Source organism: Struthio camelus, chromosome 1 (assembly GCF_040807025.1).
Source record: "Struthio camelus isolate bStrCam1 chromosome 1, bStrCam1.hap1, whole genome shotgun sequence".
Taxonomy (NCBI): Eukaryota; Metazoa; Chordata; class Aves; order Struthioniformes; family Struthionidae; genus Struthio; species Struthio camelus.
In genome coordinates, this window is record NC_090942.1 from 29,173,800 (window position 1) to 29,194,651 (window position 20,852).

The 20,852-nt window shown below is 43.8% G+C and overlaps 1 protein-coding gene across 3 annotated transcripts in view; it reads right to left on the reverse strand.

The window, feature by feature from the left end:
- The window catches only part of CAV1 (caveolin 1), a 19,863-nt gene extending 3,445 nt beyond the window's left edge, over window positions 1-16,418 (reverse strand). Inside the window, exons 1-2 of one of the 3 annotated variants that reach the window (XM_068932724.1) lie at window positions 16,096-16,418; window positions 15,055-15,219 (exon numbers count right to left, since the gene is read on the reverse strand). In XM_068932724.1, coding sequence (XP_068788825.1) covers window positions 15,055-15,219; window positions 16,096-16,125 — 195 coding nt within the window. In that variant the 5' untranslated portion in view covers window positions 16,126-16,418. Of the gene's footprint in view, window positions 1-15,054; window positions 15,220-15,741; window positions 15,889-16,095 lie in introns of those variants that run through there. The other 2 variants (XM_068932733.1, XM_068932740.1) reach the window with 2 other exon arrangements.
- Between the last annotated feature and the right edge of the window lie 4,434 nt (window positions 16,419-20,852).

Sequence of the window (20,852 nt, forward strand, 5' to 3'; positions counted from 1 at the left end):
GATGGAAGAAAAAAGATAAATACATTCCTGGGACTGGATGCCAAAGTTAGATGATACTGCTGCCATAAGTGAAGATTTACAGGAGCAGGCTAAGTATGGTACAGGCCAAAGCCTTCAGAACCTAAGGCAACAGTACCTTAGCATGCTGGAAGGAGCTGAGCTTATACTCTGTAAAAACATTGTTTATACTGTAGTAAAAGGCTCAGAATCACTTCTTTTCATCTAAAATATACCTAAATATACATAAAAATGGGAAGAATTCCTCTCTCTCTCCTGCTGAGTCTCCAATCAGCTCCAAATAAGTTACCAGCTCACCGCAGGAGAAAAAATACTCTAAAACCAGTGTAGTTTCCAGTTTTCTTAACAAAAAGATAACTCCAAAGCAACACTGTATAATATAGGGACTATTCGTTAGTCTCTCTGTAGAAGATAATAGCCTTCCCTCATTCGAGTTGTTCAGCATTTTTCTACCAATTTCAGTAAACCCAGGTCTTCATTCAGAAATTCCAGTCATTTAACTACATCAGAGACTAAGTCAGCTTGGTTAAATGTGTTAAAAGTCCTTGTGAGTAAATTTCTGAATCAGCTGGGATATAAAATATCTTGAATGTGTAACATCAAACTGTCTTAACTCAATGTATTATTGGGCCTAAACAGCTCTGCCTAATTTGGTCAGCGTTTCTCTCTAGGCAACTCAGAAACTATGAACCTTCTCCTCATTATCTGCTACTCTGATATAGGCTCTAGCAATTAGGAAATGATTTATGATTCTTTTGGAAGAAAATTAATCATCCTCATACCTAAAAATAACATTTGGGTTGGAATTCTGTCTCCATGGAAATCAACACCAAAATTTGCATTAGCTGGGTGTCCAAGGAACACACCACAGCTCTATGCACTTGTTTGTGAAGATGTAGAGAGTCGGAAATCCATCTGGAATTCCAGAAATTGAACAGTAAAATTTTAAATAATAGCTATGAAAACAGAAAATGAAAAGAAAGTTTGAGTCACAGTTCTCTTTTACAATAGTTCTATATGGATGAAAATAACCTATGCTTATATGGGTCATATTCATGAATTTTTGTTAGTAATCTTGGAAAAAAGTTTCCCTGAAATCAGTGTATAAAGACAGTATATAAAACACATTTTACATCTACACTTAATATCACCACTGAATGAAGATAGGAAACTGGAAATTTTTTGGGCTCTGTAATTTCAGTGAGTAAAACAAGACAGCTCTTGTGGGAATAACTCTAATTCTGGGAAAGGTATCATAGACAATAATATACTCTACTCTGTTTTCATTCTGGGATTATTAGGCACAAAAGTTTATATCTTGGGATTAAATAAGTGATGCAAACAAAGCTTTATAAAGTACATTGGCTGTAAAATAATCATCTGAATTTGTCATTAAAAGTTAGCTGCATTCTAGCAAGACAGAGCAAGAAACTTTGCTCGAGGTACTGTGATCTTGTTTACCAAATGAAATGATCAGATGTCCTTGTATCAATCAGTGGATTTTAGGACTGCATCATAAGAAAAAAAAGAAAAGATTGTAGATCTATACCTGGAGAAGTGAGTAATATCCCCTTATGATGGCATCCAGTTATCACAGAATCACAGAATGGTTGAGGTTGGAAGGGACCTCTGGAGATCATCTAGTCCAACCTCCCTGCTCAAGCAGGGTCCTCTAGAGCACATTGCCCAGGATCGCGTCCAGGTGGGTTTGGAATATCTCCAGGGAAGGAGACTCCACAGCCTCTCTGGGCAACCTGTTCCAGTGCTCAGTCACCCTCACAGAAAAGAAGTTTTTCCTCAGGTTCAGATGGAACTGCCTGTGGTTCAGTTTGTGCCCGTTGCCTCTCGTCCTGTTGCTGGGCACCACGGAGAAGAGCCCGGCCCCATCCTCTTGACACCCTCCCTTCAGATTCTTGTACACATTGATCAGATCCCCTCTGAGCCTTCTCTTCTCCAGGCTAAACAGGCCCAGCTCTCTCAGCCTTTCCTCATAGCAGAGATGCTCCAGTCCCTTCATCATCTTAGCAGCCCTTCGCTGGATTCACTCTAGGAGCTCCGTGTGTCTCTTGTGTTGGGGAGTCCAGAACTGGACGCGATATGGCCTCACCAGGGCTGAGTAGAGGGGCAGGATCACCTCCCTCCATCTGCTGGCAACACTCTGCCTCATGCACCCCAGGATCCCATTGGCCTTCTTGGCCACAAGGGCACAGTGCAGCCTCATGCTTAACTTGTTGTCCACCAGGACTCCCAGGTCCTTCTCTGCACAGCTGCTTTCCAGTAGGTCAGCCCCCAGCCTGTATTGGTGCATGGGGTTATTCCTCCCCAGGGGCAGGACCCTGCACTTCCCTTTGTTGAACTTCAGGAGGTTCCTCTCTGCCCATTTCTCCAGTCTGTCCAGGTCCCTCTGAATGGCAGCACAGCCTTCTGGTGTGTCAGCCACTCCTCCAGCCTTGTATCATCAGCAAACTTGCTGAGGAGGCACTCTGTCCCCTCACCCAGGTCATGGATGAATAAGTTGCATAATACTGGACCCAGGACTGACTCCTGGGGGACACTGATAGCTACAGGCCTCCAACTAGACTCTGCACCACTGACCACAACCTCTTGCACTCTGCCATTCAGCCAGTTCTCAATCCATCTCACTGTCCACTCATCCAGCCTGCACTTCCTGAGCTTGCCTATGAGGATGTGATGGGAGACAGCGTCAAAAGCCTTGCTGAAGTCCAGGCAGACAACATCCACTGCTCTCCCCTCATCTACCCAGCCAGTCATGCCATCACAGAAGGCCATCAGGTTAGTTAAGCATGATTTCCCTTTGATGAATCCACACTGACTACTGCTGATCACCTTGTCCTCCACATGCTTAGAGATGGCATCCAGGATGAGCTGCTGCACCATCATATCATTCACACACACACAAAATTAAGATGATTCCAGAATTTGAGCATTATTCACTGAAATCAACCTCATTCAACTGAATACACACTTTGGAAAAAACGAACGTATGAATTTACGGAATAAGTATATTGTCTCACTGGCATGCTAAAAATATCTATTTCTGCAGCTATTAGGAAGCAAACTATCCTTTGCAGCCCATATTCCACAGTAGATGATTTTCAAAACAAATGAGTGTTTTGGCTTACTATCAACATTTGCTTTGGAATTAGACAATTAAAAATACGCAGATGATGGCATAAAACAAGATTTTTTTCAGCTATAGAATGTAGCTTCTCAAAAAATGAGATTACATGAACACTACACTTTTTTTCCTCATAGGTTTTGCCTGCTGAAGAAGGCATATGCCAGTAGGTACACTTATTCTAAACTTCTGGTAATTTATTGCATGCTTCCTGTCAGATGATGTGATCGTTGATACAGCCAGTTTGTGCACATAACCAGTCTGAACTGACAACACTAAAAACTCTCCGACGAATATAGTGTTAAAATGAAGTTGTCATGTGCCTAAAAGCCATAATAATGTTATGAAATTACATACATGGCAAGAGAGTCCAGCTACAACTGGAATGCTAATACTTGTGGTGCTGTCCAAAAACAGACTTACTCTGAGCAAAATAAAAATGGACAAAGAATTGATGTGAGCTGGGCTCTGCCACTTCTCTGTTGCTACCAGATCATGTATTAATCCCACTAGCTGGGAAATGCGCTATTTATTTCACAGTGCAGGCAGTACAGATAAGTCCTTATGCTGCAGGAACTGAGATATCACCCAGATTCTTCCTGCACTGAACCACTCCCATGAAAGATCCTGTTTTTAACTCACAGGGACCAGTCCCGCACAGGCAGCAGCAGAAATAGGTCATTGAATGTATTTTGTCTTGCAAAAATGTTATGTTATTCAGATTACTCACCCCTCATTCTCGTCTATTATTCTCCTCTGGTTTTTAGTTCAGCAGCACTCAGTGTGATGAGTGTCATCAAACTGATAACAGGAGTCCAAATGAACTAAGTAATGTAAAAATAGGAGTGACAGGAGACGAAATATGATCCTAGGAAAGAAGGAAACTCTGTGACTCTCCACTAATTTGTGGAAAGCAACCTAACTGGCTCGCAAGGATAAGATACCTTTATTTAGGGTATTTTTCTCAACTCCATTTCATCAAATACTTTTACATCTGTGAAAAACTCTGTTTTATCTACATGAAGGCATACTTAGGTTACGCATGAGTCTTGTTCAGCAAATTACAAATTCAGTGTGTAGTTTGTTCTAAAGTTGTCAGGGTGTGCTGTGAAATAACCATGAGTTACTTGCCAAGCTAATGAAAATACAGGCACATTCACTTGTGAGAAGAACATAAGTAAAGGAAATTTGTTTTGACCCACTAAAGGATGCTAATAACTCACTACAACTTTCTGATTCAGCCACAGCTATTAAGCACTATCAACTTCTGTTCCATGCCTACAATACACTTCCTGACTTCAGCTATTCTTTGTTTCCTACTATTCAGTTTTGTAAAGCCAGTTTTTACATTGCTTAAAGCTTTTGTCTGATTCTGCTAGAGAAGTACTGCAGCTTCTTTTGCTCTGCATATGTTTATTAAACTTTTATCAGGAAATTAAGGAGCCTGTTGTGGTTCTAAAGGAGATTTATTTACAAGAAAGGGAAGTGATACGAAGAATCTCTTCTTTTTCAAAGTCTGTTTAAAGAAAATCCCTACTAATTGAAAAAGCTTAATGGTGTGAAGTTATTGTTTTTCTAAATAAACAGCTGACTCAAGAATATATGCCTTATATGTGAAAATAGTTGACGCTGGCCCTTTAGTCTCTATGTAGCACAATCTAGCAGGCTAGCAAGGTACCTTAAATTCCAGCCCCAAATTGCTTGCTAACAGTTACGTTGCTCTTAAAAGTTTGTTCTTTGAGGTATTATCCATTACACAGACAACTTTATTTTTTTTCTATTAGAAAAAATAATTAAACCCACCAATATTTTACTGGGCTTTGACCTAATCTACATTTTAGTGAGTGTAACTGTAATTACTCAAATCTTTGTGTGTAGTATCTGTGTGCTATTACTGTGCTCAAAATATACAGTTTGCACAGGCAGACAGTACCACTATTCTACTTAGGAGGATCCAGACAGATGCTGAGCATGACTAGTTTCCGAGTACCATCAACATCTTTTGGAGTCAGTGAAAAGATGCTCAGGTCCTTAGAGAATCTCAGTATCTCTTGTGATTGATCACTAATGTCTCCAGTCAGGTAGACTATTTAAATATGCACACAACATGAAAAATGTGAATTATTCAAAGTCAGTATGCTTAAATGTTCTGCACAACTAGGGCTATAGTCAGTCAGTATGCTTAAATGTTCCGCACAACTAGGGCTATAGTCAAGGTAGACTGCAAGTCAGGTCTCTGATGAGTAATTTACATGCATGAATATATATTTATACAAAAAAAAGAGCCACAAGATACTTTTCTTCACATTTTAAACACAGAGTATGGAGACTGTCTTTACTGCTGAACCTGTGCTATGTTAAAACAGGGTTTTCCCTGATCCCAAGACTGTAAGGGTAATGCTGTTTCCCCAGATTATGTTATGTCCTTGTAAAACTAGTAACAAAGCAATGTATAGTAGAAGGTAGATATCTTTTTTTTTTCTATTGCAATAAATTTAATTTGTAAAATTCCCAGTGCACTCAACCTCCTTTAAAAAACAACTCAGTTGAAGTAAATGTATAAATAATCACAAAATGCCAAGCTGTCCTATGGCATGAATCACATTTGGGAGGTAACATTCAGGACAGGTACAACACTACTAGCTTTCGGGAAGACTGTGGTACATGTTATTAAAAATTAGAAAATATGTGAGCCTATGACGTTGTCATTAGCTTTTGTGCTTCCACCCACTATTTGGAACCTAAAAATGGCCAGGTACAGCGCTTTGAGAACAAAAGCATCACAGCAGAGGCAGAAAAGTTAAGCAATAAGCTCTCAATCATGTTTTTAAATTAGTGGTATGAGCTAAACATTTAAATGTTTCCTTGGCGCTTTAAAATTTCATGTTTCCATACCTGCTAGTGACTTTCTTTCTGACCACTGCCACAGATTATCCGAAAATAATGAAAAGCGTATTAGGTAGCTTCTATTGAATCTGAGGGAAAGAGCATGGGAGGTGTTGGGTTGTAGGGGTAGAGCTGCTCTTCTCCTTTCCCTCACCTTCTAGACATCAAGAGATTTCACTATTTTGAAGGTGTAGCATGCTGCACATTGCAGAACTTCATGCTTGCAAGGCCTACTTGAAAGAGGGACAGCAGGATGCTCAGCTGTCCCAACCAGAGAGATATCCAGCACAGTCCCCCCTCTGCCTGAGGATGCACATCTATGCCTTGGTTGCATGAGACTACAAAGAGCAAGGGTCAGGAACCTGAACAGGTCTTAATTTGTTTCTACTCTAAAAAAAATTTAAAAAGCCCACCCTTTGAAAAGAACTACATAATTTACCTGCAGTTATGTGGAGAAGTTGCTACTTTGCTCCTGAAAACACTCACCTTAATGATGCCTAGATGTTCTATTTCCTCGCTAATCATAGTTTTAAATAGCAGACATTAGGTGCTGTCAGGTATATTACAAAGGCAAAACTCAATTCTACTCCACAGTATTTACATGCTGCAGCATGGATGATTACCAAAAAGGAAGACCCAGCAGGCTCAGAGATGGCATGAGCTCTATCAGAAGACAGGAAATCACCTTAACTCTCAAAAAGGTGGCTGATGCTTAACAGGATCCCCAAAAGTCTCTCTCTGCAGGGGACTTGGCAACATTAGACTCTGGCTGTCAACCTTGAACTCAGTCTTCAGAGCACACTGCTCTCATTGGGACTCCAGATTAGCTGGCACAGGACTCATTCCTTTGCACAGAGAAAGAAATACCCTAACTGCAAATGGCTAGGACCATGGTTTTCATGTAAAGCTGGGTAAATGCAGAAAAATGTCAACTAAATAGATCCAAGGTAAATAAAATCCTAAACTAAGAAGCAAAACTGTTTCACCCCAGTTATTTGCTCAAACTGACCAATGAATTTGCATTATATCCCCTTTCTCCATGTCTACTTTCCATAATATTGCAAGAAAAGAGCTTTTTGCTGGCAGATCTCTTCATGGAAATAGTGAATCCTTACTGAGTACTATTGGGTATGCCAAAAAACAAACAATGCTTTAATAAATAAGAGCGTTTCTGTTGGAAAATAGATTTGAAAGACTATACCTGTCTAGTCAGGGAGGGAAACCACGTCCAGTCAAGAGTGACCACTACTGCACAAATAGCAAATATTCAGATGGTTTATAAACAATTTTAAATAATGTCATAGCTTGGGAGAAGGTCATGATTGCAGGTCACCATTTCACAAACTAAAAATCAGTGAAAAGAGTCAAAAAATAATTTGCTACTAATTACCAGGAAAACAACCTCTGACTTCCTCACCATGCTGAGTTACTGATTCCATATCAGAAAAGCCCCAATCAGACGGACAGTCTCATTCAAGTCTGCAGAACCACTCCTGTGAGAAAAATGCTATTGATGCCAATGGGTCAGTGCTGCAGCAACTAAGTTTTCTCCAGAGACCTCTTCCTGAAGCACTTGTCTGACCTGTCTCAATATAGTCTAGCAGAAGGAATAAATAGCAGCTTGAAGGAGACATCTGCGCTGCTCCGAAACATAGCTAAACTTCCTGTGCAGGTGGGGATATCGTATCAGTCAGTTCCCTTGGAAAATACATGGATGCTGTCAGAGTAAGCATTCAGACAGAAAATAAAGTGGCTGTTTTCCTCCCTGGAAACCAGGCTGCTGGGACGTCATTACACTTTTCCCAAAGAGAAACTCTTATCAAGCATTTTGTTATTTGTTTCATGTTCCACCTCTTGTTTGATACAGCTGTTTTAGCAAAGAACTCTCATACCTGCCTGTGTGTACAGGCATGCGCACGTGTATGTGTCTGTATGTTTAAAGATGCATATTCATCAACACAAATACCAGGGTGAAATTTTGACTACAATGAAGCTAATGGGAATCCTTTTATTGATTCCAGTGGGGTCTGGAGTTAACCAGAATCCAGAAACCTTAAAAAAAGTAAAAGGAGTTTGTTAAACAGATTTTTAGATGATTATATTGCCTTCTAATATAATACATTGTGGTGGTTTTAGGGGCCTTATGACATAAATGTTTCCGTTAACTCCCTTGAGCTCTGGTTCAAGTAGAATGCTCTAGCATCTGTGCTTACAAAACGCTCCAGTAGAATTTACGTTTAATCTCTGTCTGCTGTTCACGTCACAGAAGAGTCCACTCCCACAGGTAATAATACAGACACTTTCCTAACTAACACATCATGAGATGAGATCTCATGATCTCTATTCACGAGATGTAGATGGGATTTTTAGTAAGGTAATAAACCACTATTACCAGCCTTAAGTATCACTTTCTAGAGCTTGCTCTAGATTCACTTGCCACTAAATTTAGGCATAAATGGGAAATGGGCATATAACGACCTTAGACTTTTTAGGTAGTAAATGGATAGAGGAGAAAGGCACCCCTTGGAGGGTGATTTAGATCTGGAATCCAGTTTCTCTCTACCATTCAAAAAGCGAGACTAAGGAGAGGATACTCTTAACTGGTTACACTACACACAGACACATTCCTGTTAATTGCTTTATTTGTAGCGATTCCCTGCAACTTTATCTCCTCACCTTTTCCCTCATTTCTACCTGAATATACTTGAACATACTGCTGACAGGGAGTGTGCAGCGATGCCCAGCTACCTCTCTGCTCCTTTAAAAAAGATCTGCCTCTGCATTTCTTCTGTTAGAATGCTGTCTTTCCAATGGAAGATCCTAAGTTACTGATCCTTGAATATTAGATAACTAATTTTTTTTAATATTTTGCAAAAAAAAAAAAAGGTATCACAAGTCTGCGGTTGTAGTCTTGTCATAAACTGCACCGGAAGAGAGATATATGAACTTGGACTTCACAGAAGGATAGGAGATATTGAGATTGAGGTCTACAGGAGATATTAACCTGATCTTGAGGGAAAACTGAATGTGTTTGTTTAAAAATATTTGTTTGGATTCTGAGAAGGGATTTCAAAGGCAAGAGAGGAAGTGATACAACCAACCTCGGAGGTTCCTTGAGGCTTTTCTGGGACTCCAAGTGCAAGTTCAGCACGGCAGGAGTTTGAACAGGGAATGTGATGCTTCTACCTTAAGCTGTGATGGCATCTTCTCACTTCTTATCTGAGAAGCTGAATTTATCAGTTCCCATTTATTTGAAAACAAAGCATATGGCCGGAAAAGTGGAAGGTTTCAGAGAAAACTTATCCTTGTACAACTCCACTGAAATCTGTAGCATAACTCTTGAGCACAGGAAAATACAAACCTATGCTTAGTTTAGAGCTATTTTTCTCTTCGCTTTTCTGGAGATCACAGATTTTATGACACCATGTGAGTTCTTCTGTATTTTCTTCTTGCTGTTGCTTACAATATACCAAAGATCAAATTCTCGCCAGGGACCTCATGGGCAGACCACACGCTATAAGCATTTCCTTGTTCCCAAAAATTTTTATCACGTAAAGAGATCCATGTTCTGTGGAACAGAATACAGTATTTGTATCCATCTATTGGCTAAAAATTCTAAAATGATTTCAAACTGTTCTTACAATTTTCTAAAGTATAATTGGAATTATGTTGACTTTAACAGAAACTAAAAATATTTGTCTGCTCTGAATCTGAGATAGTGTCCAATAAACTTTAACAAAAGGAACATCCGCGCTGAATAGTTGGCTCTGTCCCCCTGGCCATTAAAGGAACATTTTCCTATGGAATTGTGAGTCATGTTCATCATGCTAAGCAAGAAGGCAGTGCATAAGGCTTTAATAATACCGCAAGCTTGAATACAAACACATTTTTCAAGAAAGTAGCTTATTATTATTATTATTATTATTATTTGAAATCCTTATGGATCTTCAAAACACCATGTCTAGCAAAAAGGTATCCCGAAACTCCTAATTCCTGTTGAAGAAAACTGTTTTTCAGAATTCGAAGGCCTCACTCAGTTTTCCTATTACAGCAGCCTTTGTAATGACTCAGCGTTTTAACCTCCAAATCCTAGACTAGCCTCAGAAGAACAATTTGAATCAGACTTGTATTGTGTATAGCCAAAGTTAAACATTTAAATATTACTGCTTTTTAAAGCCTAAAAAACACAGCAGGATCTTAATATGACATGAAGTTTCAGCATCATTTCATCTAAATGTAGTTGTGTAAAAGTAAGGTGTTATGCCGAGGCTACATGTGCAGCCAATAGAGAGAAATACACGCTTCGAGAGCGCCAACCATCCCATTCTATGATTAGGCCTGAACTACGTGATATGAATCTACCTCCAGATGTATCTAACTTTCATCATGTCCATAGCAAGAGCCCAGATGACCAGCTTAGGTTAGAACACATACATATGTTCTAATACACGCACACATACACACACACACACACACACACACACATTTTTTTTCCTACGGGACTTTTAACAATATGTGAAAACAAACAAAGGGGGTGTGCATTAAATTTCCATAAATTCCTTATTTCAGAAAAGACCTGGCTGAGCTCTGCTATTCTGTTATTTCACCTCTTATTTCATCAGAGTGACAGCCCTCAATGCTGTCACTTCCCATTTTAAAGAGCAAGTGGCAATATTTGCTTTCCTTTCAAGAAGTCCTGAGGTGTGGAGATGGAAGGTGCTCCACCTAGTTATCTGTCTGTACTGACTGTGCTCAGCACAATAATGAGAGCTCATAGCTATGAAGGCTCAAATAAATTTGCAGGTGGCTTTTTTAAAGCTTCCTTTTATTAGAAAGTGGTGGAAAATTTAAATGTTTTTAAACACTGCTTAAAATGACTGAGTAGTACTGTTCTTCCTAATGCCAGTCCAACAGTGCTACGGTGTTTGTCAACTTCTGACTAAAATTTCAGATTTTTCATTGCAGTGAGTTAAAGTTGCCTTTAACTGCGTTGGCTTTAAGTGGAAGGCATGAATACGTAATTTTTTAAAAGTTGGTACAAAAGCTCTGCATTGTTACATGTGTAGCCAAGTACTGGCTTTTTTTTTTCTTGAGAGAAAAGGACTCTTACACAACAAACAGTAGATAGACACCACTTGTTTAAAACAAAATAATTATGTTCTGGATGGCACAATGGGCATAAGCCTTTCCCTCTAACACACCATTGCAGGGAAGAATTATAATCTGGCTGCGGATGTGACTGCATGTTTGGTGCTCACTAGTCCAAAAGGAGCAGGTTATGCAAGGTGGGCTACAAGGTCCACTCCCATCCCATGCAAGGACCAAGGAAGTACTAAAGCACCAGCCAGCTACAAGCTGCAAGAAAATTGGCTCCCTCCTCCGTTTCTCCCAAATTCAGTAAACTTTGTACAGACACAGATGCTTTGAGAAACTTCAAACTCCAAGGAATTGAACAACTGTAATTTAGCCATAATATGGAAAACACAATCACTGTTTTGGGAAACAGAAAAAGCAAAGGGAGGGAGTCCTGAAAGAGAAGAAAAATGGCTTCAGGCACCTTCAGATGAATCCTGGGTCATCAGGGAATGAATGACAGATGAGAGAAAAAGACTATCAATTGTTGTGTCTTATCGAACATAAGTGAAAATTGTGGGATACAAGTCAAAGAGTAAAATCCACCAGCGAAAGACATATAAACTAGATACAACTGCAAGGTGAAATATATAATCATCCAAATGACTCCTGGAAGGCACTCCCTGGTGCACAGAGGCTGTTTCTCTCTTGATAGATTCTCTTTTTGTCTCTTATTTGACTAGCCAGCCTTCACACTGCCTCAAGCAATGGGACCACTCTGCCTTGCCCTCACCCTCCTTAGGTGATGCAGGAGGGCAGTGGTATGAGGAAGAGACTCCTTCCTTTCCGTTCCTTTCTGAAGGAATTAGAGTAGGAAGGAAATTCTGGTGATTTTACTAGATCATGCTTCCTCCTGTGCAGCACTGCCAGCTCTGCTGTCTGTGCACCTCGGCTTTCATACTTTAGATACAGTAAGGCTTCTTTTCCATCCCTCTCCGAAAAGAAATTCAATTATTTGCCCCACTTTTCTGGAAACTGCACAGCACTTAACTCCCACTTCACAGATAATGTGAAGATAAAATGTAAGCAAAGTGGAGGTCACCAATAACTTTGATGTAAAGCTGCTCCTTTTGTCCAGTTTCACAAAAGGATCTGGATCAGGTGCCTCCCCTTGGCCTGGATTCCTACCCTCTTGCTGCCTGCACCATTTTATCTCCTGCAGAGGAAGCTGTGCAGATGCTTTGTGCTGCACATCAAGGGAACATGTCTCCTGCTTCTCACAAGCAAGGGTTATTTTTAAAATGTGCTATGGGAAGTATTTCAATGCAGACAACACTGAGGCCTTTTAGAGAGCTGCTTACAGAGCAGATTCCTCGTTCTCTGTCTAATCATTTCTGTTTCATGGTTGACTGACTTGTCCCCCGTTTCCATGCTATTGTGCCTCATAGCCAAGTGGCAAGAAATGCATTAAATGCTGACTAAAAAGTGGAAGGTTCTGAACGCAGAAAACAGAACTGTTCTGAACGAAGTCGAGCTAAGCCTGAACCACACTTCTGGCTTTAAAATACCTCTGAACACATTTTTGCTAGGTCTTTCAGTACCCTGTTGAGATTGGGGATCCCTTGTGTTATACAAGCATATTTTTTACACTCTGCCCTGGACAATATACAACTGAAGTAAGAAAGGCAGACATACAACAGGAGGGGAGCACAGACTGATGGCTAAGGCAGAAGCAGAATCTTTATTTCTTCACCCTAATCAGAGTTTGTCCACAAGGAACTGGATCTGAACTTTATGGCTACTTCTAATAAAATGAATTTGAAAATAGTACCCAAATAAACTAGAACTGTGGCAAAATTCTCTCTGGACTTTTCAGGTTGGACCGATCTGTGAAATACTCGTAAATGCTTATGAATATCAAAATCATTCTTAACTGTCCTTGTAACAAGACAGAAAAATGTTGCTTTGCAATGTCCACACTTCTTACAAATGCTGCTGTTGTTACAATGCAGAATGGATCCGGCCTGGTAAACATCAAATTCATTTGGATACTTTTCTGCGTCTTGATGTGACTATTACTCTCACTACCAGAAACTCCCTTGCTGATACAGAGGCGGAACTGGTATTCGGGGTGTTTGCTGTTTTCAATGAATGCATTTGTTGGTCCACGATTATTTTGAAGGAACAAACTGGGTACCTTGTTTTTTTCATCCCTATAATGCTTACTTTGCCCCTGTGGGAGGCAGAGGGGGCTGGACAAGCTTTATACATTTTGGGCTCCTTTAAGTCCATTAGGAGTTTTTTCCATCAGTGGTCCCTCTTTCCCAGCAGGATCTTTCTTTCTCTAGTTAAGTTTGTGGATACCCAGATTCCAACTTGCCTGGGGGCTATGACTCATTCTCAGAAGTTTTGGTTGCTCTGGGGACTTCTACAGTTGCTGTATGCAATGAGCTGTGATGCCGTCTCATTTCTCAGCTCTTGCATTCCCTGCCTACTCTGCTGCTCTTCCATGGCTAGAATAAAAAAGAATTACTCTCTCCTTTTTAAAACTAGCCATTTTAATAGAAGTTTTGTACTACTAGGCACTTTTGCAGACCATTTTTTCCCCTAAAAAAATGCAAACTTTACTCTTTTTCTTTCTAGACCTCGAATCCAATGGATCCTTAAATATATAGCCTGCTCTGTGCAATAACTTTTAGGGCTGATCCGACAAGAGGGCTAATTATGCACAGCACCTTCAAATTGTGCTGAAGTCAGCAGAATTTGAGGATACTTGGGACCGTATTATATTGTATGCACAGGGCATGAATCATTTTACTGACACACACATTTAGGGACCAAGGTCAATCTTTTCATCCTCTGGAAAGAATACGATGTTTCCATTTTTCAGTGATGGTTCTTCCTGACCAAGGGATTGGGTGAACTAGGACTGTGCTGTGCTGGACCCTAACTGAGCCAGTAAGTGGATTAGTTTCACGCTGTGACTGGGTGACTCCTGTTTTTCCTAAGTTCTGACAAACCTAGGTGACAGCACCCCTAGCCTTCACATGTGTAGTATAAAATTGCTCTGCTAAGGGAAAAAACAGCTTTATGATTTTTCTGACCAAAGTGACTTCAAGTAAAAAATCTCCATTGACCTAGATTTGTTGAAACAGTCAAGCTCTGAATTAAAAACCCGACCAAAAAATCCAGACAAGGGGGCAGTCAGTTTTTGCTTAGCCTGTTTCCTTTTAGCATTTCTATCGGGAGGGAAAAATACCAGGAAAAAGAAAACAAAACAAGGAAACAAACCCAAACTATGACCAGGACCTCTTATTTTGCACCCGCTTGGCGTAGGGAGGGCAATCTGTGTGGGTCCTGGAGGCCGTACCCAGCAGTGCGGCCAGCTCCGAGCTGCACTGCTTAAGGCGGGTTTGGTGCCACCTCCCTGCCCTGCCTTTATACGTGCCTGAGGGAAGGAAAATCCTTCTGCCAGTGTTACATAAGGTCATGCAGCTTCTTCCCCACTCTCCCAGCGCCGGCCGGGACGCCGCGGGGCAGAGCAGACCTGCGGGCGCGGAGCCCCGCGCGGGGCCGCGCTTCCGCGGGGACTGCCGTAAGCCCCCGCGCGGCCGCGCACCAGCACCGCGCTGCCGCGCCGGGCCCTGCGCGCCCGCGGACCGGGCCGCCCGGCCGCGCTGCAGCGGCGTCAGCCCGGGGAGAGCTCCCAGCTCGCAGCCTGCTGCGCTCTTTTCCCCCTCACTTTTCCTTTAAAAAAGGAAAAAAAAATCCAGCACCCCCTCCGCTTGTGCGGCAGGTGGAGGGGAGCGGCTCAAGGGCAGCTGCCGGAGCGTGCCCTGGAAACGGCCGCAAATCCGGTGCCGCTGGCAGGACGGGCAGCTGCTGCGAAGTAAGCGGCATCACCCCCCGTGCCCGAGCCCGCCGCCGGGGCGCCTCACCTTGACCACGTCGTCGTTGAGGTGCTTGGGGTCTCGGTTGACCAGGTCGATCTCCTTGGTGTGCACGTCGTGCACCACCTTTTCGCTCAGCTCATCTGCCATCATCTTGTTGTTGGGCTTGTAGATGTTGCCCTGCTCCCGGACGGGCGCCGTGTACAGAAAGCCCTGAGGAGAGGGAGAGGCGAGGCGAAGAGGCGGGCTGGGGGCGGCGGCCCGGGGCTCCCGCGGCGGTGCGCGCAGCGGCGGGAGCGGCTCTCGCCGCGGCTATTTAAACGCCGAAGGGGCCGCCCCGCTCCCCCCCGCGGTACCAGGCGCGGCGCTGGCTCCGGCTCCGGCTCCCGCTCCCGCCGCCAGGCGTCCCAGGCCGAGCGCGCCCCGCGGAGTGACCGCGCCGCCGCCGCCGCCGCGTCCCGCACGCCCCGCGGGGCGCCGCCCCGGCCGCCGCCCGCCGGCCTGCCCGCCGCTCCCCCCGAGCCGCACCTCGACTGCCCCGGCCCCCCGTGCCCCCCTGCCCGGGGCGCAGCGCGGCTCTGCCCCCGCCGCCGGCAGCGCCGAGCCTGCAGCAGCCGAGCCGCGCCGGGTCACCCCGCGCAGCGCCCTCATCATACCGCTCTCACCTTACCGCCCTCGCCGTGCCGCCCTGACCCTACCACTCCCCCCGCAGCCCCCTCACCGCAGCCCCCTCACCTGACCGCCCTCACCGCAGTACCCGCACCGCACCGCCCCGGCTCCGCGCCACACCGCGCCCTCGCCGCGGCGCTCGCAGAAGGGCGGGCAGCGGCGGCGCCTGCCCCGGCTGCAGACCCGGCCCTCGGGGGCGAGCCCGCCCGGGGCTGCCCCCCGCCGCCGCAGCCGGCACCCGGCGGCTCCCCCGCAAGGCCGTGCGCGGCGGGAAGCGGCGGCGAGCTGCCCCCGTGCCGGAGCAGCCCGCTCGGCTCCGCTCGGCTCCGCGGCGGCGCGGGGCAGCGGCGCTGCGGCAGGTACGCGGCGCCCGGCGGGAGCGGCGGCGGAGCGGGTCTGAGGCGGCCCCGGCAGCCCTACCTCCGAGTCTACGTATTTGGTACCGGACATGCTGCCCCGGGCTCGGTGGCGGTTCTGCCTCAGGTTTCTCTGTGCTATAATTTGAACGACCGGAGGAAGGAAGATCCGTATTGTAAAACAGCTAGCGAGGGGGGAGGTAGCTGCGCGGGAGACAGCTGGCCGCCGGCCAGGGGCTGTTCCCTGCGTTTGGCTTGGATGACAGCAGCGGCAGGGCTAGGCATCTCCCGAGCGCGGCCGGGGCTGGGAGGGGAAAGTAACCCAGCCCTCGGCAACCCGGGAGCGGGCTGCCCCGGCCCCGGCTGCCGGGACCACGCCGGGCCGCCGGGGGCCCGGCCGCGCCGCCCGGCGCTTCCCCCGCCCGCCCCGCGGAGCTGGTCCCGCCGGCCGCCGGCCCCAGCTGCTCCCCTGGCCGCCCCCCTGGACGCCTCGGGGTCCCCCCGGGCTGGGGGCGGCCGTGCCTGGATGCGGCAGAGCCGCCGAGGAGCAAGGAAGCAGTGAGGAGATGGAAAACTTTAGTTGTGTTTCAAGTCCGGAGCGGAGCAAGGAGTGAGTTTGCAGGACTTTTCTTCCTCCCCCTTCCCCCCCGCCCCCCGCCTTGACAGCAGTCTACACATAGCCATTAGTGCCCCAGGAACAATTGTGGAAACTTGGACATCCTTGGGTTGAAGAAAAGGAGACTTTCCCGACTGGTTCATTTCAAAACTATGCAAATATTTAACAGTCCTGCACTTGAGTTGTACAATATTTTTCCTAGGAGGAGACTGACCCATGCATGTCTGCCATGCATATTAACCACTGGCACTCTACTTCTAAAAAGGCATGGTGGGACCCTGTGACTCTTTGCCATGCCTTCTCTTTGCCTTCTATTCTGAAGGCCCTCTATAAGCTCTGGTGCATGTGTCGGTGTAACAGCTCTCAGGGTCCTTCGCTGCGTTCAAGACGGTTCAGGTTAGGGTTACAATGGCACTGCACATCTATAAACTATTAGTTATAGCCCTGCATTTTTTGGTGCTTGCAACCATCAGTGTTCTGCTAGGAAATCAGCTTATAGTGTAAGATTTGTCACATTAACAGCAAAATAAAGTAGGGTTAGTGTTATGCCATTTAGCACAGAATTGCAACAAGAGAAGTAGAAAATTTCAAACTGCACTATATTTGGCTCTGGCAACTCAACAGAAAAAGGACCGCAACAAGCCATTGGCTAAGATGGAAGTAGGCTGCACAAATGTAATAAATGCACCTGTTAAGAATGCAGTCTCTGTGGATACGTATTACTGATATGGTCATCCATTAGCAGTGAATTTTAAAAGTTTTCTGTTGCTCATAAACTTTAAAACAAATACTTCTGAGGTGGATGTTCTCCAACTTTCCAAGTTGGTTGTAATTTTTAAAAGTGACTTTATTGATGCAATAATTCGCTTAAGCCATCACTAAAATATCTTCTGCTTTCCAGACATTTCAGTGTATGCATAAAGTCACATGGGTGAACTGAGGGACATCATCTCAGTGAAATTTTTCACCCTGTCTAAAGAAAGACAGGTCTTTGATTTATAGGCTGACAGTTTTTTAATTAGCTAGTTTCCTGCATGTGCATCAGAAGATTTTGACCCATCATTCAGTATTATTGCATACCTCAAGGATGACTAAATTAAGGGATGTATTTGTTAGCTTGAAATGCTACTCTGGTCTTGGAATAGTTTCTGCAGAACTGCAGCACCCTTAAAAAAAATTCTGAATCACACAGCCCTAGTGCAGCTAGAGGAATATTGGAAGCTGGTGAAATTTATACCTCTGTGAGATAAACCCCAGAACAGGCTACTTACCAGCAGAAATGATCTGTCACATCTGATGAACCTTAGAAGTGCTTATTTGAGCTTGAATATTACAAAAACATCCTACAGAGATAGGTACATACATAGGTACTAACATGTTGTGAATGTGTGGGAGTTATGTTTGCAGAGACTAAAATCATAGCCCATTGCTATGTGGCCTGTTGTATGAAAAATGCACCCAGACAGTCTTCTCATTGAGCTTTGTCCAGGTCACCTCTTGATATATGCTACTTTAGCTGGCCACATCACTGCCTGTCTTCGTTCTCCATCACACCAGCTTTAGGCATTTTATGCCTAATTTTAAAAAGTTTTTTATGCTCCAAAGCTTTGCTTTAACTGAATTTTCAAACATCAGGATTCAGAACTGACTGTAAACATGGAGAAGCGTCTATGTGCAAGCTGTGAGCAGTTCTTCCCATTTTGAGAAAGCTTTTGATATGCGTAGGAAATATTTCTTTTAAAAAGCCAGCACAAAAGTTGGATTGGATGAAATTCCTCAAACAATAATGTCAGAAAATGAGTCATAAGAGTGAACTAAATGTGCATGACTGCTCATTGAGTGTCTCTGGCATCAAATGCTCCCTCTCACTCCACTCTGCACATCTCGTCCCCTGCTCCTTTTTGTTGTGCAATTATTGCAATTCCAGTATTAGCAATACTCCTAATATATTCCAATGTCAGCAAGATCAGAATCAGCCCTGAGAAACTGTTCTCTTCATGTGTAGTCTCAACAGCATCCAGGCTGTCAGATAAGAGAGATTGTCAGCAAGCAGCCTTCCTTATGCAGAGTGCTTACAAAACTCAGGCTCAGCTCTTCTTTCTGACTCAGAAAATTAGAAGATCACTGATGCTCTTAGGAGTCTTCTGTTTGACTGCTTAAGTGCATCCTTTTATGCACATTTTTGGGAGTTGGATGAAAGCCTGAGATGCCAGAACCTCTGGTAATGAGCTTTTATCTGCTGTGATACTGCTCTCTCCCTACTGTGTGATAGTAAGCACTGGGATGGGTTTAAAATGAAGCCTGATGCTTTCCTCATTCCATGATTTACAGACTAGGAGGATTCATGGTGGCTGGTCAGTCTTCACTCTCAGCAGGCTTTCTATATTTTAAATTTTAAGTTACTGGATCTGAACTGTTCCACTTGGGTGGGTGCCCCTCACCACCAATTCATAGAATTTACACAGTGCTCTCACATAGGTATTTTTTTTATCTGGCCTATTCGGTCCTTGAGTCAAAGGAGTAGTTTTATCAAGGACAGAGAGATCCCCTCACATTCCTTCCTTCTCACAACCTCTAGCAACTGATGATTTCCTTTTAAATGGGGGTACTGTTGCCAGTAAACATTTGACAATAGCCTGATGGTTAGAAGATTAATCCAACATGTGGGAGAGACGAGATTATTTTTGCCTGTCTGAGGTGCACTGAGACTCACTCTGTGACAACTGCTCATGTGCACAAAGTGTATTTTCAGGGTGCCAAGGCATTTTTTTCTCCTTATTTTGGGGTTCTGATGGGACTTAGACGTGAGTTAGGTGCCAAGTTACTCAAACAAGGGCAGTTCTAGGCATGACTGAAAATAAAACTGTAGGTACTGAGGGAACATTATGGGAAAGGGAGGTGCCTTCTGAGTTTAGGCATGTTCCTGGTTGGGTGGCAGCTGAGCAGAGATTACTAGATTGGATTTAAATGCCTGACAGCCATCTTAATCCTGCTTTAGGTGCGTACTTCTTTTATTAGAGTTAGTCCCTGTAGGTCTTGATCAAGGCAGCTGTAACTGCCTTGGCTGGTGAGGCAAGTAGATTGAAAGCTTAATCTTGTCAACTGAAAGTAAGATTCTGAGACCTTAAGCAATTTGAGTCACAGTTTTCTCAATCTTTTTAATGTCAAATTCCCTGACAAATACCAAGCTGGACCATGTACATTTGTCTCAGTGTCACCACTGTTCCATACCCTTCCACTAGTTCAAATGTATTATTAACAATTCTGATTTAATACACATATCAGACTGTGAGAACTATTCTCTAATGGGATTCAAACACCCACTCCTTGAGGTTTAGGACAGGACTTCTTTTCATCCAGCTGTCTCAAAGTTTTATGCCCAATCTTAGCTCATATTTGTAGCACTGTCCGAGCTGTGATAGTATAAAGAAAAAGGGGAGGCAAGGTGCATGGGGAGAAAAAGTAGCCGTTGTGAAACTAAGACAGCTGGAAAAATAGACAAGCTTTCCTGTAAATTTAAATAAAATAAAAAGTGGGAATCTCTAAATTTTATTTCATCTAAGTATCTAAAATAGGATCTGATTAGCTGCCTTCTGAAGGGGCCCCTCTTTCTCTGCTAAAGACAGCATGAAAGAGAGTCTTTCTGGATGGTGATGGAGAGCACAAAACCTATCTTAGCCCCTCTGAACTGCTTCTACACAAGCCGTTTTCTTTTTGTTTTCTACAAGACAAACTTAGCAAGATTAGTGTCACTGGGATAAAATTAGCCTTTATGAATTCACTCCTCAGTTGTAAATCACTGCATGAAGAAAGCACCTCAGTTTTTGCCATGCACAGTTATTCTGGTTCAGTGTACTCACTGGAGGTTTTTACTGTTGGACAACACTGGTAGAAAGTGTCTTGTGTTTGACCTTGTTCCATTTGCATTTTCTTTTTTTAAAAATAAAAACATACATCTTTTTCCACGTACTTTTAAAGCTTTTCAGCAATAGTTTTATCTCTGCAGGTGGGGGAAAGATCACACTCTATTAAAATAATGAGCTTACTATTCTTTGGCTTCCACCAAATATGTGTGTGGTCTGAGGTCCCAGAGCTACAGGGATATTCTGAACTTTTCAGTCAGTGCATGTCTAAGTGAACTTTTTGGATCAGTGGAAAGAGTCTCCTCCTTCACTCACATGTCAAAGTTTCAGTTAGGAATTTAT